The following is a 27995-nucleotide window of genomic DNA, read 5'->3' on the forward strand; positions in this document are numbered from 1 at the left end:
GGCTGTGATTGTCACACATGAAGCCAGCATTTACAGCTCTTCTCTAATTTCCGTCAAAAGTGTCATCTTCTAGGAATACTGCTGCTTTTCCTGAGGAAGTTCTCCCACAGTTCTGTTTAGTGCAGAGTTCCTGAATTCAAACCCGGAGGTGATTGAAGATCGTTTAATGTAGTTGGGTTGAGTTGTTCTCTGATCTTGGCAACTTACTTGCAAATGTTGCATTGGTGCGCTGATGATATCTCCTTGCATGGCGACGAAACATCAACCATCCGAACTACACATTTCACATTGTTTAATGTCATTTTCAGTACACAAGTGTAAAGGGGAACAAAATAATTGTTACTCCAGATCAGATGCAGCACCAATAAAACACAATAAGATAAAGAACAAATAATTAAAAAAAAAATTAGAATAGATACAAATACATAAGATAGCTTATGTAACTCTCGCTTCGGCTAGCAGCTTAATATGGGGGGGGGCGGGGATGATAGCCCCTGGCCCAGCCAAACTTAAGAAATCTCGTTTGGGTGGATGCTGCGCGGTGTCCCCTGTTACAAATCAGTACCATGAAATGACAAACAGTACACAATATGCGATTAAACGATTAAGCTTCATAATTCTTACTTGGACTATATGGCTAGGGAAGAAAGGGTCCCATCTTATTAAACAGTCTGTTGCGCAATGTTGGAGCTGACTGATAAGTCGATCGTTCACCATTTACCTCCTCCGATCGTCGCTGCCCTTTGGACCCTCGCTCCAAGTCCACCCTGTCCGGCGGTCTACCGACTCTCTCCATTCGCGTTTTCGCTCCACATCTCTCCCCAGCAAAAGACCACGAAAATCTCTCTTCCAGCTCACAAGAAAGAACAACAACATTCCTAACCCTGTTATCTCCAGTCATAACCCAAACATTGCTGCTACAGTGAAACCATTACATTATCAGTGAACCCTTACAGCATATTACACAGCAGTGAAACCCTACAGCATATTACACTTGTATACGTTGATTGTATGTCCATAAAGTGATGCTAGGCACAGGAGTGTCCATACATAAGGTGACTGACAGGGAATTTTAAAGTACTGGTGGTTGGGCATATAGGGGGGGTGGGTTAGTAGTTGGTGGTGTTGATCAGCCTTGCTGCGTAGGGAAAATAACTGATTTTTGAGTCTACCACATAGCCTTCTCCCTGATGAGAGTGGGACAAACAGTCCATGAGCAGGGTGGGAGTATCCTTCATGTCATTACAAGCCCTTTTTCAGCACCGTTCTGTATATATTGCCCTTGATGGCGAGTAGGCTGGTGTCAGTGATGCATTGGGCAATTTTGACTACCTGTTGTAGAGCCTTCCTGTCCACCACAGTGCAGTTTCTGTATCATGCAGTGATCCAGCATGTTGGGATGCTCTCTACTGAACATCTGTAGAAGGTTGTAAGTATTGATGTGGTTAGTCTCTTCAGCCTCCTCAGAAAGACGGTATGCAAGGACAGCATCTATCCCACTGTTATAAGACCATTGAATGGTTCCTTAGTATGATAAGATGGACTCTTGACTTCCCAATCTATCATACTGTCTACCTGCACTGCATTTACTCTTTACTCGACACTGTATTGTCTAACCTTGTGCAATGCACTGTTATAAAGAATTGATCTGTATGGATGGTATGCAAGACAAGCATTTCATTGTATAATAAACCAATTTACCAGTTTATTTCAGGAAGTTTTGAGCATCTCATTGAATCTTATCCTTTGTTCAGCTGGTAATTTAGATCTGTCTTCACTTGAGATATAGCTTCTGAGGTAATGTTGTATCTCTGTAAAACTCTGGTTAGACCACACTTGGAATGTTGTAAACACAAGATTCTGCAGGTGCTGGAAATCCAGAGCAACCCACGCAAAATGCTGGAGGAACTCAGCAGGTCAGGCAGCCTCCATGGAAATGAGTAAACAGTTGACATTTTGGACTGAAACCCTTCATCAAGACCTTGAAGATGTGTGTTTAGTTTTGGTGATCTCATTATAGGAAGGACGTAGAAACTTCAGAGAAGGTGCAGAGAAGATTTACTGGATGCTGCCAGACTAGAGAGCGTGCCTTATGGGGATAGGTTGAACGAGCTAGGTCTTCTCTCTTTGGAGTGAAAGAAGATGAAAGGTGACTTGATAGAGGTGTACAAGATAAGAGGATGGAAATGGCTAATATAAGGGGAACTAATTTTAAGGTGATTAGTATGAGGGAGATGTCAGAGGTAGGTTTTTATACAGTGGTGGGTGTGTGGAATGCCTTGAAAGAGGTGGAGGTAGAGGCAGGTATATTAGGGACATTTAACAGTCTCTTAGATAGGCACATCTGTAGGCTGTGAGACTAATGAATGCCCTGCAACCACTGCGAACTTGTCACAAGGGCAGCAAGCTGTTTACTGTTTACCTGCGCTAGGCACTACATGCAATGTTTTAATTATGTTTTATTTATTTATGGTAATATTTTATTCTTTGTGCTGTGTGTGATATGTTTTGTGGGTGTACTGTGCTCTAAAGGCATGTTGCTTCATTTGTTTATACTGCCAGATGACAAACTTGAACATAGATGAAAATCCAAGTACGCAACATCAAGCGATTCTCCTTTTGTCTATCACGCTTGTTATTTTGTCAAAGAATTCCAACAGGTTTGTCAGTCAAGGTTTTTCTCTTGAGAGAGCCATGCTGACTACAGCCTAATCCATGTATCCAGAGACCTCATCCTTAATAATCGACTCCGATAGCTTCCCAACCATATGGTCAGACTAACTGGCCTATAGTTTCCTTTCTTCTGTCTCTCTCTCTTCTTGAAGAGTGGAGTGACATTTGCAATTTTCCATTCTTCCAGAACCATTCCAGAATCTAGTAAATTCTTGAAAGATCTTTCCTAATGCTTCCATGATCTTGTCAGCCACTTCTTTCAGAACCCTGGGATGTACGCCATCTGGTCCAGGTAACTTATCTACCTTTAGACCTTTCAGTTTCCAAAGAACCTTCTCTCTAGTTATGGTAATTTCACACACTTCATGCCCGACACTTGGAAATTTCACCATACTGCTACTGTCTTCCACAGTTAAATGGTGCAGAAAGGACTGGTTAGCGTTGATGTGGAGAGGATGTTTCCTTTGGTGGGGGTAGCCAGAACTAGAGGGCACAGCCTCAAAATTGAGGGGTGACCCTTTAGAATAGAGGTAAGGAGTATTTTACTTTTTCGCCAGAGAGTATTGATTCTGTGGAATGCTCTGGCACAGACTGCGGTGGAGGCCAAATCCATGGGTATATTTAAGGCCATAAGGGCATCAAAGGATATGGCGAGAAAGCAGGTGTATGGGTTGAGTGGGATCCAAGATCAGCCATGATGAAATGGTGGAGCAGACTCAGTGGGCTAAATGGCCTAATTTCTCTCCTATATCTTATGGTCTTGTGGTCTAAAACTGTGCCCAATGATTTTCTAAGTAGCTGCAGTTGTGCGCAGATTGTGTCGCCATTAGACAGTACGCTGTGCTTGGAGCAAACGTTTTTAAATAGTGTCACTTGTGTGTTTGTGTCTCTATATTTGGTGAGTTATAAGTAGTAAGACAATCGATACAAACAAGAGAAAGTCTGCAGATGCTGGAAATCAAAGCAACACACATAAATTGCTGGAGGAACTCAGCAGGTCAGGCAGCATCTATGGAAAAAACTACAGTCGATGTTTTAGGCTGAGACCCTTCATCAGGACTGGAAAGAAAGGAGGAAGAAGCCAGAATAAGAAGGTTGGAGAGGGGAAAGAGTACGAGCTAGAAGTTGATAAGCCAGGTGGGTGGGGAGAAGGGGGGTGAAGTAAGAAGCTGGGAGGTGATGGGTGGAAAAGGTAAATGTCTGAAAAAGAAGGATTCTGATAGGAGAGAAAAGTGGACCATGGGAGAAAGAGAAGGAGGAGAAGCACACTGGGAGGTGATGGGCAGATGAGGAGAGGTAAGGGGGGGGCAGAGTGGGGAATTAAAGAAGGGGAGGTGATTTACTGGAATTTGTTGAAATCAGTGTACATGCCACCAACTTGGAGGTTATCCAGACAGAGTATGATATGTTGCTCCTCCAACCTGAAAGTGGCCTCATCATCACGGGTGGGGGGGGGGTTGGGGGGGGCTGACACGTCGGAATGGGAATGGGGACTGGAATTGAAATGGTTAACCACCAGAAAATGCTGCTTTTTGCAAATGAAGCAAAGGTGCTTGACAAAGCAGTTCTCCATTCTACATGGGGTCTCACAAAATGGAATTAGTGTGGGATCTGTGTGCAATAACTGAGTGGCAGATAGTTGGTGTGGTCTTGTGTTGACTGATCCATCCACGATCTCTTCAGCCACTTCTTTCCGAACTCTGGGGTCACACAGTCAGGTTCAGGTGGCATTTCTACCTTCAGACCCTTCAGTTTCCCAAGAACCTTCTCTCTATAACAGAGTTTAATGACCACTGACACCTGGAATTTCCACCATACTGCTGGTGTCTTCCACATTGGAGACTGATGCAAAATATTTATTCAGTTTGTCAGCCATTTCCTTGTCCCCCATGACTACCTCTCCAGCATTGTTTTCCTGCAGTCTGATATCCACTCTCACTTTTCTTTTGTACTTCATGTATCTGAAAAAACTTTTGGTGTCCTCTTTAATATTATTGGCTAGTTTACCTTCATATTCCATCTTTACCACTTTGATAACTTTTTAGCTGCCTTCTCTTGGTATTTGAAAGCTTTCCAATCTTCTAAATTCCACTAGAAACTACAGCACAATACAGGCCCTTCGGCCAAACAATGCTATGCCGAACATGTACTTACTTTAGAAATTACCTCTGGTTACCCATAGCCCTCTATTTTTCTAAGCTCCACATACCTAACCAGGAGCCTCTTAAAAGACCCTATTGTATCTGCCTCCACCACAGTCGCCGGCAGCCCATTCCACACACTCACCACTCTCTGCGTTTAATAATTAAAAAAATTACCCCTGACATTTCTTCTGTACCTACTTCCAAGCACCTTAAAACTGTGTCTTCTCGTGTTAGCCATTTCAGCCCTGGGGAAAAAAGCCTTTCACTATCCATACCATCAATGCCTCTCATCGTCTTATACACTTCTATCAGGTCACCTCTCATCCGCTGTCACTGCAAGGAGAAAAGGCCAAGTTCACTCAACCTATTCTCATAAGGCATGCTCCCCAATCCAGGCAACATCCTTGTAAATTTCCTCTGCACCCTTTCTATGGTTTCCACATCTTTTCTGTAGCGAAGTGACCAGAACTGAGCACAGTACCCCAAGGGTGCTCTTATCAGGGTCCTATATAGCTGCAACATTACCTCTCGGCTCTTGAACTCAATCCCACGGTTGATGAAGCCTAATACACTGTATGCCTTCTTAGCCACAGAGTCAACCTGCGCATCAGCTTTGAGTGTCCTATGGACTCGTACCCTAAGATCCTTCTGATCCTCCACACTGCCAAGAGTCTTACCATTAATACTACATTCTGCCATCATATTTGACCTACTAAAATGAACTACCTCACATTTATCTGGGTTGAACTGCATCTGCCACTTCTCAGCCCAGTTTTGCATCCTGTTGATGTCCTGCTGTAACCTCTGACAGCCCTCCACACTATCCACAACACCCCCAACCTTTGTGTCATCAGCAAATTTACTAACCAATCCCTCCACTTCCTCATCCAGGTCATTTATAAAAAATCACGAAGGATAAAAATCATGAAGACTAGTTGTTTTTCTTCCCACCATTCAGGACATTTATAAAGACAGGTGTGTAAAAAGGGCCTGAAGGATCTTTGGGTCCTGGGTCAGCCCAACCACCGACTAGCTGCTACCATCCAGGAAACAGTACCGCAGCATAAAAGCCAGGACCAACAGGCTCCGGGACAGCTTCTCGCACCAGGCCATCGGACCGCTTAAGTTATGCTGACACAACTGTATTTTTGGTTATCTTGACTGTCCTGTTGTACATCCTATTTATTATAAATTACTATAAATTACACATTTAGACTTTTCTTTTAGTGGTGGACTTTAGGAGATCTAGGCCTCATATGGAGCCAGTGATCATTAATGGAGAATGTGTGGAGCAGGTTAAGACCTACAAGTATCTGGGAGTACAGTTAGACGAGAAGCTAGACTGGACTGCCAACACAGATGCCTTGTGCAGGAAGGCACAGAGTCGACTGTACTTCCTTAGAAGGTTGGCGTCATTCAATGTCTGTAGTGAGATGCTGAAGATGTTCTATAGGTCAGTTGTGGAGAGCGCCCTCTTCTTTGTGGTGGCGTGTTGGGGAGGAAGCATTAAGAAGAGGGACGCCTCACGTCTTAATAAGCTGGTAAGGAAGGCGGGCTCTGTCGTGGGCAAAGTACTGGAGAGTTTAACATCGGTAGCTGAGCGAAGGGCGCTGAGTAGGCTACGGTCAATTATGGAAAATTCTGAACATCCTCTACATAGCACCATCCAGAGACAGAGAAGCAGTTTCAGCGACAGGTTACTATCGATGCAATGCTCCTCAGACAGGATGAAGAGGTCAATACTCCCCAATGCCATTAGGCTTTACAATTCAACCGCCAGGACTTAAGAACTTTTTAAAAGCTATTATTAATGCTTTTTGAGATAGTGATTTAGATGCATATCATATTTTTTACTGAGTTAAGTATTGTATGTAATTAGTTTTGCTACAACAAGTGTATGGGACATTGGAAAAAAAAAGTTGAATTTCCCCATGGGGATGAATAAAGTATCTATCTATCTAGACGGAGATGTAACATAAAGATTTTTATTGCTCGTGTATATCAATTCTGGTTCATTGCGCAACACCCAATCCAGAACAGCTGATCCTCTAGTGGACTCAACCACAAACTGCTCTAAAAAGCTATCTCATAGGCAATTTAGAAACCAACCTGATTTTCCCAGTCTACCTGCATATTGAACTTCCCCATGACTATTGCATTTTTGGCATGCATTTTCCATCTCCCGTTGTAATTTATAGGCTACATCCTTCCTGCTGTTTGGGGGTCTGTATACAACTCCCATCAGGGGCTTTTTTTACCCTTGCATTTCTGTACCTCTATCCACAAAAATTCAACACCTTCTGACCCTCTGTCACCTCTTTCTAACAATATGATTTTATTTTTTACCAACGGAGCAATACCAGCCCCTGCTTTCCTGTGTATCCCTTCAATACAATGTGTATCCTTGAACATTAAACTCCCAGCTATAATCTTTCAGCCATGATTCAGTGATGCCTACGACATCATACCTGCCAATCTGCAACTGTACTGCAAGTTCATCTACCTTATTCCATATACTGAGTACATTGAGATACAAATCCTTGAGGCGTGAGCTTGGCTTCCATGCCTCTGGTATACCGAGTTTTATCACACAGATTGGGCTTAGAATTTAAATTTACACATTTTCTTTTTGATTACTGGTGAAATGTTATATTATAAAATTTTAATATATCAAGATTTTTTTTCTAGAAATCAATTTTTCATAGATGCATTTAATTTGCTAGGGTATTTCAAAGTTCGGAGTAAAGTTAAAAGTAAGTTTTATTATCAAAGTACACGTGTGTCACCATATACAACTGTTTTTTTTCCTTGTGGGAAGACTCAACAAATCTCTAGAATAGTAACCATAAAAGAATCAATGAAAGACCATGCAACTAGGGCAGAAGACAACAAACTGCACAAAAGCCAATATAAATAAGTAGCCATATACAGTATACAATGAGCATGAGAGGAAGAGTACTTGAAAGTGAATCCATAGGTTGTGGGAACTTTTCAATGATGGGGCAAGCGAAGTTGAGTGAAGTTATCCTCTCTGGTTCAAGAGCCTGATGGTTGAGGGGTTATAACTGGCTGTGTGAGCCCTGAGTGTCTTGTATCTTCTTCCTGATGGCAGCAGTGAGAAAAGGGCATGTCCTGGGTGGTTGGGATCCCTGATGACGGCTGCTGCTTTCCTACCACTGTGTTTCAAATATATATACTCAGTGGTGGGGAGAGCTTTACCTGTGATCTGCTGGGCCGTATCCACTACTTTTTGTAGGATTTTCCATTCAAGGGTATTGGTGTTTCCATACCAAGCTGTGATACAGCCAGTTAATATACTCTCTCATAAGTGTAAAATGAGTAGAGCAGGGGGATTGCAGTTATAAACAAATAACTAAATTTTTGGCAGAACAGGTTAGACTTCAGTTATTGCATGGGATTCATGTGTTTATGGTCTCAGATTTCATGCTCTTAGTTGTGACTGGACCATCTTTGAATGTTTTCTTGGAATATTTAAAAAATTAATTTATTTTTAGGTTTGTCTGTTTTTTCTCGCGAATGACTTCACCTATTTAAAATAAATGATAATAACTAAACTTGTGTAAGCATAATCTGAATGTTTGCATCAGCCCATTACACAGATTGCATCCTAGCATGACAGAGGAAGCAGAGTTCTTGATTGACATCAGAAATAGCACAGGGAATGCAAATAACACAGAAAGCTCTGCAGTAAGATTACTGGGGCCCTGTCAGGGATCAGTGTACAGGCTACAGCATGCTTCTGCATACAGTTTAACAAAGAAGAATAATTCTTTGTCCGTAGTTTCATGTAAATTTTCCCATTTTCAATATAGACTTGAGACTGGTTTGTCATTAATATCAAAGCTGTAATTACAGCATGTTTTCTTATCCAACACAAAGATTAGGCAAAATTTGTTTAAGAAGGTTTTTGTTTAATACAGCAAACTGATAACTTTAGAACACCTGTACCTTTTGGCGGGGATTTGTGTTGATAAAGCTTACAAAAGCAGGGAAGAAACGGATTAGATAACAAATCAGTCCAGCATTTGATTGGTCTTAGTATCAGGGACTTGCTGTATGGACTTATTTTAGTCTGGAGCCTTAAGTAGGTCAGGCCTAGTTTAGTCAGCCCACAGATGATCTGCGGATGAACTCAAGCTGAAAGGAATTTCGAAGAACTCCTCCTGATAGGCGTGGGTCTAAAAGGGCTGGCCTAGTAAGGCTTCAGCTTACCGTGCCAGTGTAGGTTCTGAAGTTTGTGTGTGTGTTCTGTACAAAACATGCTTGGGAAAAAATCAAACCGATCCTCAAATTTTACCATATATGAAAAGATTGATTTGTTGAAACTTGTACAGCCTTACATTAAAGTGCTGGAGGTTCATAAGAATAACCAGGCTGTGATAGTTGAAAAGAATCGTTGCTGGGAAAGCATAGCTCACCAATACAATGCTGTTGGAGTGGGTCGCCCATCTCGCAGTGCACAGGCTTTGCGAACGTTATATAAACGGATTAAAGAAAGCGCCAAACAAGAGCTAGCCAGGAGAGAACAGCTGCATCCAGAATATAAAGGAAACGTCTCTGAGCCAACCAGAAGAATTCTAGAAATGATACCACACATATTACAACCCTTTTTGAAGGTGGTAGATGGTGACGACTTACAAAGGTAAGATTCTCCAGTTTTATAGAGTATAATATTACATTAAAATAACTCCCTTTTCATATTTCTGCTGCTTCTTCAGTCCATCACCCCTACTGGGCCATAAGCCACTGCCAGCAGCTCACCAGAGTCCTCTGTCCTGGGCCAGTCCTTCAGCCTTTCAAGGTGTAGCCCATTGAAGATCCTTCCTCTCCCAGAGATGGGGTCTTTGGAGCTTCCGTTGGGGTTTCTTTAGCTCTGGGTTTTTGCGGGGTGTGGTTGCTGGCCTCATACCCAACCTTCCTCCTTTCACAGCTGGGCTTGGGACCGTCCATGGTGGAGTTTTCATAGTTCTAAAATGGCCATTTCATTCATGTGTCTGAAACTGGGAAAATTGGATCACACATGGGGGAATTTTATAACAATAGGAGAAATTTTGTTGAGATGACCAACATGAGGAAATAATCCTAAATTTGGAGATTTCTAGTTTGGTTGGTGGTGTTCTTGCCTCTCAGATGGATGATATGACCACTGCAAAGACCATGAGACCATACGGTAGACATAGAACAGATTTAGGCTACGGTCAATTATGGATAACTCTGAACATCCTCTACATAGCACCATCCAGAGACAGAGAAGCAGTTTCAGCGACAGGTTACTATCGATGCAATGCTCCTCAGACAGGATGAAGAGGTCAATACTCCCCAATGCCATTAGGCTTTACAATTCTACCACCAGGACTTAAGAACTTTTTAAAAGCTATTATTAATGCTTTTTGAGATAGTGATTTAGATGCATATCATATTTTTTTTACTGTTTTGTATGTAATTAGTTTTGCTACAACAAGTGTATGGGACATTGGAAAAAAAGTTGAATTTCCCCATGGGGATGAATAAAGTATCTATCTATCTATCTATCTATCTATTGAGAGGACACTTCCCATAAGACCAAAAGACATCGGAACAGAATTAGGCTATTTGGCCCATTGAGTCTCTGCCATTCCATCATGGCTGATTTATTATCTCCCTTAGCTCCATTCTCCTATAACCTTTGACGTCCTGACTAATAAAGAACCCATCACCCTCCACTTAAAATATACCCATGACTCTGCCATCTGTGGAAATGAATTCCACATATTCATCATCCCCTGGCTAAACAAATTTCTCCTCACCTCTGTTCTAAATGGACGCCTCTCTATTCTGAGACTGTGCCTTCTAGTCTTAGACTCTCCCACTATAAGAAACATGCTCTCCACATCCACTCTATCTAGGTTTTTGAATAGTTGATATGCTTCAATGAGATGCCCCCCCCCCCCCAATTCCTCTAAATTCTAGTGAGTACAGGCTTAGAGCCATTAAATACTCATATGTTAACTCTTTCGTTCCCAGAATCATTCTTGTGAACCCTCTCTGGTGTCAGTGCATCTTTTGTTAGAAAAGGGGCCCAGTGTGCTGTCAGTACTCCATGTGTGGTCTGACCATTGCCTTATAAAGCCTCAGCATTACAGCCTTGCTCTTGTATTTTAGTCTTCTCAATTTGAATGTTAACATTGCATTTGCCTTTCTTACCACTGATAATAAATTTACTTTTAACACTCTATAGCTGCACCATTTTACCTGTGTATTCATATTTATTTTACTTAATCAATTTATTTAATTTCTGTCAATCATCCTTACCTCATCAAAGGCCACCCTCCATGGATTTTGCACTGACAGGACATGGTGCTGCAAATGTGCTGTATCTAATCTGATCAAAACATTTCCAGAGGCTACTCATTTATCTGCAAAAATAAAGACCACACTTTTACCACTGTAATTTAAAACTAAAGATAAAGAAAGTTTAACAGTACACAGGGCAGGTCAGGGCGGTACAATATGGAGAGCAAACTGTTGCCCACGCAGCAGGCTCCGGCTCGCCATGCAGCTAATGAATCCAAAGGAACAGCAGACGCCAATGCAGCTTGGCACCAGCGGTGTTGCAGGAGTTACCAGTCAACATTGAACTCAACACCAGACTCCAGCTCCATGTTTTTCCTCGGTTAGTCCTGAAGCTTTCCCCGTGAGTAGGTATCGCCACAAGGCAGCAGAGGTTTGAGATCAGAGTTTTCCTTCTCCTAGATGAGCTGCCAACCACTGCTGACGAGCCCCATCTGCCCGAAGTGACTGGTTTTACAGCTCCAGTGACCTGCCTTTGCCCCTTCTCCTGTCAGTAGAAACGATTCTGCTGGGCTTAGTAGCTAAGCCACACATGAAGGCAAGGAGCTGGACTTGGTTGTCAGAGGCTATTTGAGATGCATGCTATTGGGAACATTTAATAGGTAGTGGGAGCTCATCTCCCACTACCACCCCCCCCCCCCCACTATGACAACCTTAAGGAGCCTGTAAAATTAAAGAATTATTAGTTTGAATATTATAAACTGTGGCCAGTTACTCCTCCATTGTCCATTGTTTTAATCTCACAGGTCTCTGCTGTCTATGCTTTTTTCAACTCTATCTTTCAGGCTCCATTCATACTTCACAGATTCCCCTGTTTCCTGTGTTCCTCTTCAACTAATTTCATTGTAATTTTAAATAAATATTTTCTGATACTCTTTTTTTATGTAAGAGTATCATTTCTCCACATTATGCATTGATTTCTGTCCATTTATTTCTTTAAGATTAGCTTTGTCATATGCATATCAAAACATTGTGAAATCATGTCATTTGCATTAACTCAAATTAGATTATGTAGTCTCCAGCCTCATTATTATTTTACTCTTTGTCAAATGAAACCTGATTTTATTTTCTAACCTTTTAATCAACTCTTTGTCAAATATTGAACATCTAATTGTGTCAATGTTTCTGTGTTTATGTGGAATCTCATTATGTTAATGGAGGGCTATGGTTTAGGTGCAGGTCTTTGAGACAAGGTAGATTAATGGTTCAGCACAGATTAGATGGCCTGAAGGGCCTATTTCTGTGCTGCAATGTTCTCTGAATCTTTTCTCCCCCCTAATCATCTACGCTGTTTGTTACACTCTTTAGGTAACTAATAGATTTGTTGATTGCTGTTTACCCTATCATAAATCCACACTAGTGATGCAGTAGTTAAATTGCTGGACTAATAATCCAGAGTCTGGGATTTCCTATCAACAGAGTTCAAATGCCACTCTGGCAGCTGTGGAATTTCAGTTCAAGAATCCCAATCTGTCCAACCACCTATAAAACACATGGCATATTATGTTTTTCACCAATCACCTCCCAGCTTCTCTCTTCATTCCACTCCCCCCACCAACAATACCCACCCACCTTCTCCCTCACCTGGTCTCACCGAGTTTTTACTCCTTCCTGTTTTCCCCTGCACCCCATTCTCCCCCCCCCCCCCCCACTTTCCTATTCTGGCTCCTTTCCCCTTCCTTTCTGGTTCTGATGAAGGGTCTATGCCTGACTGCTTATTTCCCTCCATGGGTGTTGTCTGGCCTGTTGAGTTCCTCCAGTATTTTGTGTGTGGCTCAAGATTTCCAGCGACTGCAGAATATCTTATGTCACAAGTAATAGAATATTTACTGTTTCCCCAAGATAGTGCAATTCCAACAACTCCCAAGAATTCTGATACCCCTACTCAGCCCAAAACAGCCCTGCTGACTGACCATCCCCCCACCTCCACTGAACCAAAATACCCATTCCCTCCAACACCAGTGCACCCTGCAGTTTGACTATAAGATATACGGGCAGAGTTAGGCCATTCATCCCATTGAGTCTGCTCCGCCATTCCATCATGACTGATCCCGGATCCCACTCAACCTCATACACCTGCTTTCTCCATATCCTTTTTTGCCCTAACCAATCAGGAAACGATCAACTTTCGTCTTAACTGTACCCACAGACATGGCCTCCACTGCAGTCTGTGGCAGAGCATTCCAAATTCATCACTCTCTGGCTAAAAAAAAATTTGTCCTTACCTTTGTTCTAAAAGTTTTGAGGCTGTGCCCTGGATACCCCCACCATAGGAAATATCCTCTCCACAGCCACCCTGTCTAGTCCTTTCAACATTTGGTTGGTTTCAGTGAGATCCCCCTGCATTCTTCTAAATTTCAGTGAGTGCAGGCCCAAAGCTGCCAGACGCTCCTCATATGTTAATCCCTTCAGTCCCGAATCATCCTCATGAACCTCCTTTTGACTCTCTCAAATGACAATACATCCTTTCTGAGATATTGGGCCCAAAACTGTTGACAATACTCCAAGTGCGGCCTGACTAGTGCCTTATAAAGGCTTAACATTATCTCCTTGCTTTAATATTCTATTCCCCTTGAAATAAATGCCAACATTGCATTTGCCGCCTTTACCACAGAATCAACATGTAATTTAACCTTCTGGGAGTCTTGCACGAGGTCTCCTAATTCCCCCTGTACTTTTTGATGTTTGAACCTTCTCCTCATTTTAATGATAGTATGTACTATTGTTCCTTTTATCAGAATGCATTATTGTCCATTTTCCAACACTCTATTCCATCTGCCACTTTTTTGCTCATTCTTCCAATTTATCTAAGTCTTGCAATTGCATTGCTTCCTCAGCACAACCTACCCCTCAACCTAGCCGTATCATCTGCAAACTTTGCCACAGAGCTATCAATTCCATTATCTAAATCATTGACAAATAATGATTCATGTACACTATACATGTCCATTTCACGCACATCTGCTCTTACCCCATCCTCCTACCACCCTACCAGTGATAGGGTTTCTCTTGTCCTTACCTACCACCCCACCAGCCTCTGCGTCCAAAGCATAATTCTCCAGAGCTTCAGCCTTCTCCAGTGGGATCCTACTACCAAGCACATCTTCCACCCCTCCCCCCACCCCTAACTTTCTGCTTTCTGCAGGGATCACTCCCTACGTGACTCCCTTGTCCATTCGTCCCTCCACACTGATCTCCCACCTGCCAATTACCTTTGCAAGTGGAACAAGTGCTATACCTGCCCCTACACCACTACCTTTCAAGGCTTCCAGGTGAGATGACACTTCACCTGTGAGTCTGTTAGGGTCATGTACAGTGTTCAGTGCTCCCAGTGTGGTCTCCTGTATATTGGTGAGACAAGATACCACTAGATTGGGATACCACTTTGCCAAGCATCTATGTTCTGTTCGCCAGAACAAGCAGTATCTCCCACTGGCCACCTATTTTAATTTCACTTCCCACTCTGATATGTCTATCCATGGCCTCCTCCACTATCGTTATAAGGCCACACTTAGGCTGGAGGAAAAACAACTTGTATTCTGTTTGAGTAGCCTCCAACCTGATGACATGAACATCGATTTCTCGAACTTCCAGCAATGCCCACCCCCAAATTCCCCCCCCCCTTTTCCATCTCTCACCTTAACTCCTTGCCTGCCCATTGCCTCCCTCTGGTGCTCTTTATCTCCCCCCCCCCCCCCCCCCACCACTTTTTCCTTCTTCAGAATCAGGTTTATTATCATCGGCATGTGATGTGAAATTTATTAACTTAGAGTAGCAGTTCACTGCAATACATAATCTAGAAAAAAATAAAATGTACTTAAAAATAATAATAAGTAAATCAATTACAGTTAACATATATTGAATATATTAAAAATCGTGCAAAAAGAGGAAATAATATATTGTAGCGATGTACTACATACAGAGCTAGAGACGACACGCAGTTGGTAAGCCGTTTCGAGACTAGTTTATTCAAACTTCACGGCGCTGGCATTTAATCCCTAGTGCCCGCCCTCTCTGGGCAGAAATGACGTCAGAGGTGCATTACCAACGTCTCCCCCCGTGCGCTGGCTCACCTGTGCAGAAAGTGGGTCGCCACATAACCCCCTCCCCCACCCAGAACCGGTGATACACCCCCCAATGTCCACAGTCTGGATCAGCCTCTGTTTGGGAGCTCTGCCTCTGCGTCGCGGTGCCTGAACCTCGACCGGCTGCGCCAAGTTCACATGGGCTGGTTTGAGTCGGTCCACAGTGAAAACCTCCTCTCTCCCCCCAATGTCCAGAACGTACGTGGACCCGTTGTTGTTGATCACCTTGAACGGCCCCTCGTACGGCCGCTGTAGCGGTGCCCGGTGTCCACCCCTTCGTACAAACACAAACTTACAGTCCTGCAGGTCTTTGGGTATGCAGGTCGGGGTCCATCCGTGCTGTGAAGTCGGTACGGGGGCCAGGTTGCCAAGCCTTTCGCGTAGTCTCTCCAGGTCTGCTGCGGGTTCTTCCTCTTGCTCCCTTGGGGCTGGTATGAACTCACCCGGGACGGCCAGTGGTGCGCTGTACACCAACTCGGCCGACGAGGCGTGCAGATCCTCTTTGGGTGCTGTGTGAATTCCAAGCAGGACCCAGGGAAGCTTGTCCACCCAGTTAGGTCCTCTCAGGCGGGCCTTGAGAGCCGACTTCAAGTGACAGTGGACTTGAACTCCTCCTTCGCCAGGCGGAGCTTTTCTTGGGGGAGCCTTCGTGCGAGGGCGTGGAGGGGTGGTCCTTTGGTCGGGATGTGGTGCTGTACCCCGTGTCTGGGCATGGCTGCCATGAACTGCGGTGCCAGAATCGATGGAAAGTCCGCCAAGATTCTGTTGAATTCCTTGTCCAACAGTGTGATGGAGTCCAGGTGTGGGGCCGGCAACTTGGCTTCATCCAGGGAGAACATCTGGAAAGTCTCGGCATGTACCAGTCTTTTCCCTTGCAAGTCGACCAGCAGGCTGTGAGCTCGCAAGAAGTCTGCTCCCAGGAGTGGTTGGGCCACGGTGGCCAGTGTGAAGTCCCACATGAACCAGCTGGCGCCAAACTGCAGCTGCACTGTGCGGGTGCCGTAGGTTCGTATCGTGCTGTCGTTTGCGGCCCTCAGGGTGGGTCCTGGCTTCCTGTTGCAGGTGTCGTACCCCGTCGGGGGCAAGACGCTGATTTCCGCTCCGGTGCCGACCAAGAAGCGGCGTCCTGACTGTTTGTCCCAGACGTACAAGAGGCTGTCCTGGTGGCCAGCCGCCATAGTCATTAGTGGCAGCTGGCCCTGGCCCTTGCAGGGAGGGCGACAACGGCGGGCTTTTGTGCCCCACCTCTGGTGGTAGAAACACCACTGTTCACTGGCCTCCTCACTCCTGCCTCTGTGTAGTGTGCGCCCCCCTGCCGGGCCTGGTCTGGTCCGCTGTTGGGCGCGTGGCCTGGTAATCTGACCGACGGATGCCACGCTCTCCCTCTTGGCTTTCCGCAGCACGTCTGCCCGGGTCCGGGGGTCACTGAAATCTGCGTCGGCCAGCAGCAGATGTATGTCCTCAGGTAGTTGCTCTAGGAACACTTGCTCGAACATGAGACAGGGCTTGTGTCCGTCAGCCAGGGCCAGCATCTCGTTTATCAATGCTGACGGCAGTCTGCCTCCCAAACCGTCCAGGTGAAGCAGGCGGGCACCTCGCTCACGCCGTGAGAGGCCAAAGGTCCCAATGAGCAGCGCTTTGAATGCTTCATATTTGCCTTCTTCCGGGGGCGACTGTATGAAATCCGCAACCTGGGCGGCCGTCTCCTGGTCAAGGGTGCTCACCACGTGGTAGTAACGCATGGAATCAGAAGATATCTGCCGAATCTGGAACTGGGCTTCTGCTTGGCTAAACCACACGCATGGTCGCAGCATCTAGAAAGTCGGCAGTTGTAGCGAAACTGCGTGAACAGATGAAGAGTCGGTCACCTTTGGTCCAAATCCCGTTTGGACCGTCGGGGTCACCAATGTACTACATACAGAGCTAGAGACGACACGCAGTTGGTAAGCCGTTTTGAGACTAGTTTATTCAAACTTCGCGGCGCTGGCATTTAATCCCTAGCGCCCGCCCTCGCCAGGCGGAAATGACGTCAGAGGTGCATTACCGACGTCTCCCCCTGCGCACTGGCTATTTGTGAGCTGGTTCGCCTGCGCAGAAGGTGGGTCGCCACAATATATTTAAGAAGTGAGGTGGTGTCCAAGGGTTCAGCATCCATTCAGGAAGCCTGAATTGTTGAGTGTGTGCCTCAGCAACCTGATGGATGGTAATAGTGAGAAAAGGGCATGCACTGGGTGCTGGAGGTCCTTAATAATGGACGCTGCCTTTCTGAGACACCGCTCCCTAAAGATGTCCTGGGTACTTTGTAAGCTAGTACCCAAGATGGAGCTGTCTAGATTTACAACTCTCTGCAGCTTCTCTCGGTCCTGTGCAGTAGCCCCTCCATACCAGACAGTGATGCAGCCTGTCAGAATGCTCGCCATGGTACAACTATAGAAGTTTTTGAGTGTATTTGTTGACATACCAAATCTCTTCTAACTCCTATATAGCCGCTGTATTGCCTTCTTTATAACTGCATTGATATGTTGGGACCAGGTTAGGTTCTTGGAGATCTTGACACCCAGGAACTTGAAGCTGCTCACTCTCTCCACTTCTGATCACTCTATGAGGATTGGTATGTGCTTCTTCGTCTTACCCTTCCTGAAATCCACAATCAGTTCTTTCATCTTACTGACGTTGAGTTGCTATGGCACCACTCCACTAGTTGGCATATCTCACTCCTGTACACCCTCTCGTCACCACCTGAGATTCTACCAACAATGTTTGTATCATCAGCAAATTTATAGATGGTATTTGAGCTACGCCTAGCCACACAGTCATGGGTATATAGAGAGTAGAGCAGGGGGCTAAGCACACACCCCTGAGTTGCACCAGTGTTGATCATCAGCGAGGAGGATATGTTATCACCAATCCACACAGATTGCAGTCTTCTGGTTAGGAAGTCAAAGATCCAATTGCAGAGGGAGGTACAGAGGTCCAGGTTCTGCAACTTCTCAATCAGGATTGTGGGAATGATGGTATTAAATGCTGAGCTGTAGTTGATGAACAGCATCCTGACGTAGGTGTTTCTGTTGTCCACGTGGTCTAAAGCCCTGTGAAGAGCTATTGAGATTGCATCTACCGTCGACCTATTGTGGTGATAGGCAAAATTGCAATGGGTCCAGGTCTTTGCTGAGGCAGGAGTTCAGTCATAACCAACCTCTCATCACTGTAGATGTGAGTGCTACCGGGCGATAGTCATTAAGTCAGCTCACATTATTTTTCCTAGGCACTGGTATAATTGTTACCTTTTTGAAGCAAGTTGGAACTTCTGCCTGTAGCAGTGAGAGGTAGAAAATGTTCTTGAATACTCCCACCAGCTGGTTAGCACAGGTTTTCAGGTATTCCATCGGGACCTTCCACCTTGCAAGGGTTCACTCTCTTTAAAGACAGCCATGGCCTTTTGTCTGTTACCAATCAACTTCCCAGCTCTTCACTTCATCCCTCCACCTCCAGGTTTAATCTATTACTTGGTGTTTATCTCTCCCCTCCCCCCCCCCCCATCTTTTAAATCTATGGTTTTCCATGGATGCTGCCTGGCCTGCTGAGTTCTTCCAGCATTTTGAATGTGAAAAGCAGCAGTCCCAATACTGACCCCTGAGGAACACAACGGGCAGCCAACCAGAAAAGACACCCATAATTCCCACTCACTGTCTCTTTCCTGTCAGCCACTTTGCTATCCATGCCAGTACCTTTCCTGTAACACCATAGGATTTTATCTTGTTAAGCAGCCTCATTTGTGGCTCCTTATCCAACACCTTCTGAAAACCAAGATAAATGACATCCACTGCCTCTCCTTTGTCCACCCTGTTTGTTACTTCCTCGAAGAACTCCAACAGATTTGTCAGGCAAGATTTCCCTTGACAGAAACCATGCTGACTTTGACTTATCTTATAATTAGTCTCCAAATCCCCAGAAACCTCATTCTTAGTAATAGATTCCAATGCTTTTCCAACCACTGAGGCTAGGCTAACTGACCTATAATCTCCTTTCTTTTACCGTTCTCCCTTTTAAAAAGTGGATTGACATTTACAGTCTTCTAGTCCTCTGGGATCATGCCAATATCAAGTGATTTTTGAGAGATCATGAACAATGCATTTGTTATCTCTTCAGCAACTTCTCTCAGGACTCTGGGATATAGTCCATCTGGTCCAGGTGACTTATCCACCTTAAGATCTTGCAGTTTGCCTAGCACTTTTGCATTCTCCCCATATCCCTTCATGCCCTGACCAATCAAGAATCTGTTCCTTCCTTAAAGAATCTCTTCCTTAAATATACATAAACACTTGGCCTCTACAGCTGTCAGTGATAAATAATTCCACAGATTCACCACTCCCTAGCTAAAGGAATTTCTCTTCATCTCAGTTCTAAAAGTTTGAGAGTGAGAAGCTAAAATCAGTTGGATTGGTGTTCCATTGGAGTAAAGGAAACTGCAGAGGCATGTGAGGAGTTGGCTAATGTTGTTTGGAAGGGGACAATAGCAAGGATGACTGTAGAGTAGCAATGGTTGGAGTTTCTGGGAAGTCTCAGAATCAGGATTATATCACTGGCATATGTCATGAAATTTGTTGTTCTGCTGCAGCAGTACAGTGCAATACATAATAAAGTCATAAATTACAAGAAATAATATTAAGAAATGTATATAATTAAGTAGTACAAAAAGAGAAAAATACTGAGGTAGTGTACATGGGTTCAATGTCCATTCAGAAATCTGATGGGTGAGGGGAAGAAGTTGTTCCTAAAACATTTAAGTGTGTGTCTTCAGGCTCCTGTGCCGCCTCTTTAATAGCAGCAATGAGAAGAGGGCTTGTCTGGTTGATGGGGTCCTTAATGATAGATGCTGCCCTTTTGAAGATAGCCTCTCTGGTGGGGAGGCTAGTGCCCATGATGGAGCTGGCTGAACTTACAACTTGCTGCAGCTTTTTATGATCCTGTACCGTGGCCCCTCCATACCAGATGGTGATGCATTCAATTTGAATGCTCTCTACAGCATATCTGTAGAAATTTGTGAGAGTCCAGGTTAGTCTGACAGACAACCTCTATCACCAAGAAGATGAAGGGCAGTGGGCACAAGGAAACATTTCCATCTGCAGGTTGCTCTCCGAGTAGTGGACCATCCTGACGTGGAAATGTATTTCCACTTCCTTCGTTGTGGCTGTGTTTAAATCCTACCCAACAGCACAGTGGAGACTGGAGTACTCGACTAGTGAGGTGTTATGGGTAGAAAAGGTGTGACTATGTCAATGGGGCTACAATTACAGACCACCCAATAATCCTAGGGATTTAGAGAAACAAATTTGTAAAGAGATCACAGGCTGTTGTAAGTAACATAAGGTTGTTATAGAACTTTCCACATTTTGACTGGGAATCCCATATTGTAAAAGCACTAGATGAGATGAAGTTTGTCAAGCGTGCTCAGGAGAGTTTCCTTCATTAGTACGTAGAAGTCCCAGTGAGAGAGCGTGTGATACTTGATCTGCTATTAGGGAATGAGACAGAGCAGGTGACAGAAGTTTGTATAGGGGAACACTTTGCATCCAGTGACCACAATGCCTTTAGTTTCAAAGTAAATATGCAAAAAGATAGATCCAGTTCATGGGTTGAGATTCTAAATTGGAGTAAAGCCAATTTTGATGATATCAGAAATCATCTGGCAAGTGTGGATTGGGACAGGCTGTTTTCTGGCATAGGTGTACTTGGAAAGTGGGAGGTGTTCAAAATCAAAATTTTGAGAGTATGTGCCTGTCAGAATAAAAGATAAAGATAACACATGTAGGGAACCTTGTTTTTCAAGAGATATTGAGACCCTGGTTAAGAGAACAAAGGAGGTGCATAGCAGATCAAATAGGAACAAATGAGGTGCTTATGGAGTATAAGAAATGCAAGAGAACACAAGAAAGGAATCAGGAAGGCTAAAAGGAGCAATGAAGGTACTCTAGCAGACAAGGTGAAGGAGAATCCTACAGGTATGTTAAGAGCAAATAGATTGCAAGGGACAAAATTGGTCCTCTGGAAGACCAGAATGGTAATCTATGTGTCATGCCAAAATAAATGGGAGAGATCTTAAATGAATTCTTTGCATCTGTATTTGCTCAGGAGATGGTGATATAGAGTCTGTAAAAGTGAGGCAAAGCAACATCGACTTCATGGACCCTATACAGATTACAGAGGAGGAGGAGGTGTTTGCTGTCCTGCGGCAAATCAGGGTGAATAACTCTCCAGGGCTTGACAAGGTGTTCCCTTGGACTCTAAGGGAAGCAAATGCTGGGTCCCTAGTAGAGATATTTAAAACATCCTTAGTGACAGGGGAGGTACCAGATGATTGGAGGATAGCCAATGTTATTCTGCTGTTTTTGTAAAAAAAAAGGCTCTAAACAGAAACCAGGAAGTTATAGGCCAGTGCGTCTGACATCAGTTGTGGGAAACTTATTGGAAGGTATTCTAAGGGACTGGATGTATTAGTATTTGGATAGACATGGACTGATCGGCTTCATGCATGGTAGATCATATCTAACCACTCTTTTAGAGATTTTTAAAGGAAGTTACCGGGCTCTCACGACCAGACTATGTAACAGTTTCTTCTCCCAAGCCATCAGACTCCTCAATACCCAGAGCCTGGACTGACACCAACTTACTGCTCTCTACTGTGCCTATTGTCTTGTTTATTATTTATTGTAATGCCTGCACTGTTTTGTGCACTTTATGCAGTCCTGGGTAGGTCTGTAGTCTAGTGTAGCTTTTTTCTGTGTTGTTTTCACGTAGTTCAGTGTAGTTTTTGTATTGTTTCATGTACCACCATGGTCCTGAAAAACGTTGTCTCGTTTTTACTGAGTACTATACTAGCAGTTATGGTCGAAATGACAATAAAAAGTGACTTGATTTGACTTGACTTGAAAGTGGATGAAAGCAAAGCTGTGGATGTTGACAACATGGACTTTGGTAAGGCATTTGGGAAACTGAAAGGTCTGAAGGTAGATAAGTCACCTGGACCAGATGGTGTACACTTCAGAGTTCTGAAAGAGGTGGCTGAAGGGATTGTGGAGGCATTAGTCAAGTCGTCGCTTTTTATTGTCATTTCGACCATAAACTGCTGGTACAGTACACAGTAAAAACAAAACAATGATTCCTCCAGGACCCTGGTGCTACATGAAACAACACAAAACTACACTCGACAATGTGACAACTCAAGGCTATACTAGACTACGTAAAACAACACAAAAACTACACTAGACCACAGACCTACACAGGACTACATAAAGTGCACAAAACAGTGCAGGACAGTACAATAATTAATTAATTAATTAATAATAAACAAGACAATAGGCACAGTAGAAGACAAATTTCAATATAATAATAAATGGTGTAGATGTCAGTCAAGACTCTGGGTATTGAGGAGTCTGATGGCTTGGGGGAAGAAACTGTCGCACAAATTGGTTGTGAGAGCCCAGATGCTTCGGTACCTTTTCCCAGATGGCAGGAGAGAGAAGAGTTTGTGTGAGGGGTGCATGGGGTCCTTCATAATGCTGTTAGTTTTGCAGGTGCAGCGTGTAGTGTAAATGTCTGTAATGGCAGGAAGAGAGACCCCAATGATGATCTTGGCTGACCTCACTATCCGCTACAGGGTTTTGCGATCCGAAACAGTGCAGTTTCCGAACCAGGCAGTGATGCAGCTGCTCAGGATGCTCTTGATACAACCTCTGTAGAATGTGATGAGGATGGGGGGTGGGAGATGGACTTTTCTCAGCCTTCGCAGAAAGTAGAGACGCTGCTGGGCTTTCTTGGCTAGGAGCTGCTGTTGAGGGACCAGGTGAGATTCTCCGCCAGGTGAACACCAAGAAATTTGGTGCTCTTAATGATCTCAGTGGAGGAGCCGTCGATGTTCAGCAGAGAGTGGTCGCTCTGTGCTCTCCTGAAGCCAGCAACCATCTCTTTTGTTTGTTCACATTCAGAGATAGTTTGTTGGCTCTGCACCAGTCCGTTAACCGCTGCACCTCCTCTCTGTATGCTGAAAGATTAGTAATAATCTTTCAAGAATCATTAGATTCTGGAATGGTTCCAGAAGTCTGGAAAATTGCAAATATCACTCCACTCTTCAAGAAAGGAGAGAGGCTGAAGAAAGGAAACTATAGGCCAGTTCGTCTGACCTATAGTGATTGGGAATATGTTAGAGTTGATTACTAATGATGAGATCTCAGGGTACTTGGAGGCACATGATAAAATAGGCCGTAGTCAGCATGGTTTCCTCAAAGGAAAGTCTTGCCTGACAAATCTGTTGGAATTCTTTGAGAAAATAACAAGCAGGCTAGAGAAAGGAGAATTGTTAATGTTGTATACTTGGATTTTCAGAAGGCCTTTATCAAGGTGCCACATATGAGGCTGCTTAACAAGCTACGAGCCCATGATAGATTCTTCTGGCATGGATGAAATAATGGCTGGTTGGCAGGAGGCAAAGAATAGCAATAAAGGGAGTCTTTTCTGGCTGGCTGACAGTGATTAGTGGTGTTCCACTGTGTTGGGACTGATTTGTTTTTGTGTTTTATGCCAGTGATTTGGATGATGGAATAGATTATTTTGTTGCAAAGTTTGCAGATGATTTGAAGATAGGTGGAGGGGAAGGTAGTTCTGAGGAAGTAGAGAAGCTACAGAAGGACTGAGACAGATTAGGAGAATGTGCAAAGAAATGGCAGATGGAATGCAGTGTCAGGAAGTGTATGGTAGAAGAAATGAAAGGGTTTAATTGTTTTCTAAATGGAGAGAGAATACAAAAACCTGAGATGCAAAAGGACATGGGAGTCCTTGTGCAGGATTTCCTGAAGGTTAATTTGCAGGTTGAGATTGGTGAAGGGGGCAAATGCAATGTTAGCTTTCATTTCAAGAGGACTAGAATATAGAAGCAAGGATGTAAAATTAAATCGTCATAAAGCACTGGTGACACCTCTAAGTTTGTGAGCAGGTTTGGGCTCCTTTCTTAGAAAGGATATGCTGAAACTGGAGAGGGTTTAAAGGAGTTTCACGAAAATGATTCCAGGATTGAATGGCTTGACATGAAGAGCATTTGATGGCTCTGGGTCTGTATTCACTGCAATTCAGTAGAATGAGGGGGGTGACTGAATTGAACCCTATCAAATAATGAAAGGCCTGATGGACTGGATGTGGAGAGGATGTTTCCTATGGTGGGGGAGTCTCAGACCAGAGGATACAGCCTCAGAATAGAGGGGCATCCATTTAGAACAGAGATGAGGAGGAATTTCTTTAGCCAGAGAGTGGTGAATCTGTGGAATTCATTGCCACAGGTAGCTGTGGAGGCCAAGTCTTTATGTATATTTAAGGCAGACATTGATAGATTCTTGATTGGTCACATCATAGAGGGATATGTGGGTGAAGGCAGGATATTGGGGCTGAGAGGAAAATTGAATCAGCCATGATGAAATTATGGAGCAGACTTGATGACCAAATGACCTTATTTGACATTGTCCTGCATGGGAGGCTAGTCAAGAAAGTTGAATCGCTTGACATTCAGGATGAGGTAGTAGACGTTGGTTTTGTATGAGAAGCCAGAGAGTGGTAGTTAGTTGATGGTTGTCTCTCAGCTGGAGGCCTGTGACTAATGGAGTGCCGCAGGGATCCTTTGTTGTTTGTCATCTATATCATTGATCTGGGTCATAATGTAGCTAACTGAATCAGCAAATTTGCGGATGACACCAAAAATGGGGAGCGTACTGGACAGTGAGGAAGACTATCATGGCTTGCAGAGGGATCTGCATCAGCTGGAAAAATGGCAGGTGGAATTTGTACTTCAGTAGGACCAGTCAGGTCTTGCACAGTAGGGCACTGAGGAGTGTGGTAGAACAAAGGGATCTGGGAGTGCAGGTCTATAAGTTGTTGAAAGTGGCATCACATGTAGATAGGGTTGTAAAGAAACCTTTTGGCACATTGACCTTCATAATTCAATGTACTGCATGTAGAAGATGGGGTGTCATGTTGAAGTTGTATAAGGCATTGGTGAGGTCTAATCTGGAGTATTGTGTGCAGTTTTGGTCACCTACCTACAGGAAAGATCTAAGCAAGGTTTAAAAGAGTACAGAGAAAATTTACAAGGATGATGGGTCTGGAGGACCTGAGTTATAAGGAAAGATTGATAGGTTAGGATTGTATTCTTTAGAAGATTGAGAGGAGATTTGATAGAGGTGGACAAAATTATGAGAGGTATAGATAGGGTAAGTACAGGCTTTTTCCACCTGAGGTTGGCTGGGACTACAGCTGGAGGTCATGGGTTATGGGTGACAGGTGAAAAGTTTAAGGGGACCACGAGGGGAAACTTCTTCACTCAGAGGATTCTGAGAGCGTAGGATGAGCTGCCAGCATATGGGGTGCATGCAAGCTCAATTTCAACGTTTAAAAGAAGCTTGGATAGGTAAATGGATAATCGGGATTTAGAGGGCTATGTTCTCAGAGGTGGATGGGATTAGACAGTTTGAATAGTTTCAACACAGAATAGATGGGCTGAAGGGCTGGTTTCTTTGCTGTACTTCTATCTTTTATGACTCTATCTTCACCAGAAGGACATAATCAGCATTTGTACTTTTGATTGACTGTAAAGAACAAAATCAGCATAGACACCTAGAACAGATAACAGATTGCCTTTATGCATGAAGTCAAAATAATAGAAACAATGATCACAAATCATTGAGTCTGTGTCCATCAGCCCAAGTTGATAACCTAACAGATGCACATGCAACTGACACTATTTTAAAAACTGTTTGCTCTGTAGTGTCTAATGATCACACAAGTGCACACGACTGACACTGGTTAGAACCTGCTTGGCAACAGTCTCCTGTCCCAATTAAGAGCATGGTGTCCCAATTAAACTAAAGGGAATCTCGGTAATTTGCTTGATTGGTTTTTGTTCTTTCAGGGTTGTCTCAAATAAGTGGCTGTCCCGTTCAATCGATGACCCTATTAACTGGAATCCATGGTATTTTAATAGTTTCCTCCAATTCATTGCATCAATTTTATCTATATGTATCTGTTCTTTAGGCTTGGTGGAAATTCTGCATCTGAACAAGGTTCTTGTGTGGAACAGCCTGCCAGCTTGCATCCTCAGTCTGGAACCTCTGATCATCCATCCCACTCCTGTTCTGATTGGATTACACCAGAGTCAGAACCTGAACCTGAAGAAAAGCCTCCTCCAGTATTAACCCTTCCATCACAACCAAATGAAAGTGCTGAGCACCAGAAGAGGAAGGAGACTCAGGAGGCCACAAATGGCTCTGCTACACCGTTTTCCTCCTGTGAGGAACGGGTATCTCTATCACCATCTCCTCGACCTGCAAGAAGAGAAGATTATTTGGTCAGGCATCAACACCGTCACCAAGGTTCTTCACATCGCATGACCGGACATGAGAATGGAGAACTGCAGTGGATGTCAGCAGAGGAACATGAGATAATTATGGAAAATCAAAGGAAGTTTGGACTATACCTCGATGAAAAAAGGGAAAGCCTTAAAAGAAAACAAGCATTAGAGGAAGACTTGTTAAGGGCAAAAATCAAGGTGGAAGAATTAAAGGCAGAAAGATTGCAACAAGGATTGCCAGTTTCCCAAGATAAATGATGTTGTGAATACATACAGTATTTCCCCCAGCCAACGTGGGTTTTCATAACAGTAACTTCTTTACTAAATTTTAGATGAACTAAAGTTCAATTTAATTATCCTTAAACCTTACATGAACACAGCCGAACGAAACAGCATTCCTCTGGGGCCAAAGTCAAGATACAGTACCAGCAGCATATAGTTATGATAGCAGAAAACATATAGTCACACAAAAAATGTATAGCCCAAGTCCCTGAGTGGCATGGCCTGTAGATTAATGATGTAGGGGAAGTTATCCTTGCCCAGCCCATTTTTCCACTGAGCAAACACTAGAGGCCAGCACTGAGCATATGCCAACAAGAGGGTCCAGCTGCCAACCTAGTATGGATTCCAGTGTGCTCACAGAGGCTTTTGCTCTCTCCCACCCTATCTTGGCGGCTGTAACAGGTGACACCATGGTGTGAGGGCCTGGTCCGCTCAACCACCGAGGCAACGCAAGCTTCAGTCTTGCTATTGAGCCAGTGAACTAGACTTGCAGTATTCTACATTAATAAACTAATTAATAACTTAATTGTCTGATAATGGAGCCTATTTAACATTTGATTTTTAAAAAAAAATTAAAGTCAATGCAGAGTGTATGATTGATGCTCTACAAACTTCCTTGCATGTTCATCCCTCCAAAATCGATGCAAAATGGACTAAAGTTATTTACCTAGGTTCCTCTGACAGGACCTACCAAAGAAACAAGAACTAATGTATTTGTCAGCTCCCCTTCAAGCCAGTGCAGTCCTTGGTCTAAATCCTGCAACTCCCTTCTCAGCAGCAGTATAGGAATACTATCATTGCCGATAATAAAATAATTAAGACAACTAGGCCCAGGACACGTGCACTCTTAGGACTCAATCATACTTTATTTACTTGTGCACAAGAAGAACCCATGGCCTCTGTCTCCCACACTGTTGTGAAGCCAGGACAGAAAACCTGCTATTTTTATACAGAACTGGCTTATGAGTTATGGATATTGATCATTTGGTAAATTGTATATGTTTGAATTCCTTACTTGCAAGATCAAGCACCTTTCACAATAGAGGTGTTAAAAGTCAATAAAAACTACAA

General features: G+C 43.8%; 2 protein-coding genes across 2 annotated transcripts in view; both read left to right on the plus strand.

Moving 5' to 3' along the window:
* rad54b (RAD54 homolog B) overlaps positions 1-27995 on the plus strand; it is a 187740-nt gene that overhangs the window by 12075 nt on the left and 147670 nt on the right. The gene's annotated exons all lie outside the window — the stretch shown is intronic.
* LOC140714886 (fibrinogen silencer-binding protein-like) lies at positions 9071-27995 on the plus strand. Its single transcript, XM_073026582.1, has 2 exons — positions 9071-9480; positions 26327-27995. Exons 1-2 carry the CDS (start codon positions 9098-9100, stop codon positions 26898-26900), a joined length of 957 nt encoding a protein of 318 aa, XP_072882683.1. The 5' UTR covers positions 9071-9097; the 3' UTR covers positions 26901-27995.

Source organism: Hemitrygon akajei, chromosome 1 (assembly GCF_048418815.1).
Source record: "Hemitrygon akajei chromosome 1, sHemAka1.3, whole genome shotgun sequence".
In the NCBI taxonomy this organism is placed as follows: Eukaryota; Metazoa; Chordata; class Chondrichthyes; order Myliobatiformes; family Dasyatidae; genus Hemitrygon; species Hemitrygon akajei.

Bases quoted from the DNA above. Each gene is read 5' to 3' on its own strand.
- LOC140714886 (XM_073026582.1), top strand. From the start codon at position 9,098: ATGCTTGGGAAAAAATCAAACCGATCCTCAAATTTTACCATATATGAA. The intron at 9,481-26,326 runs GTAAGATTCTCC...TCTGTTCTTTAG, and splicing joins GATGGTGACGACTTACAAAG to GCTTGGTGGAAATTCTGCAT.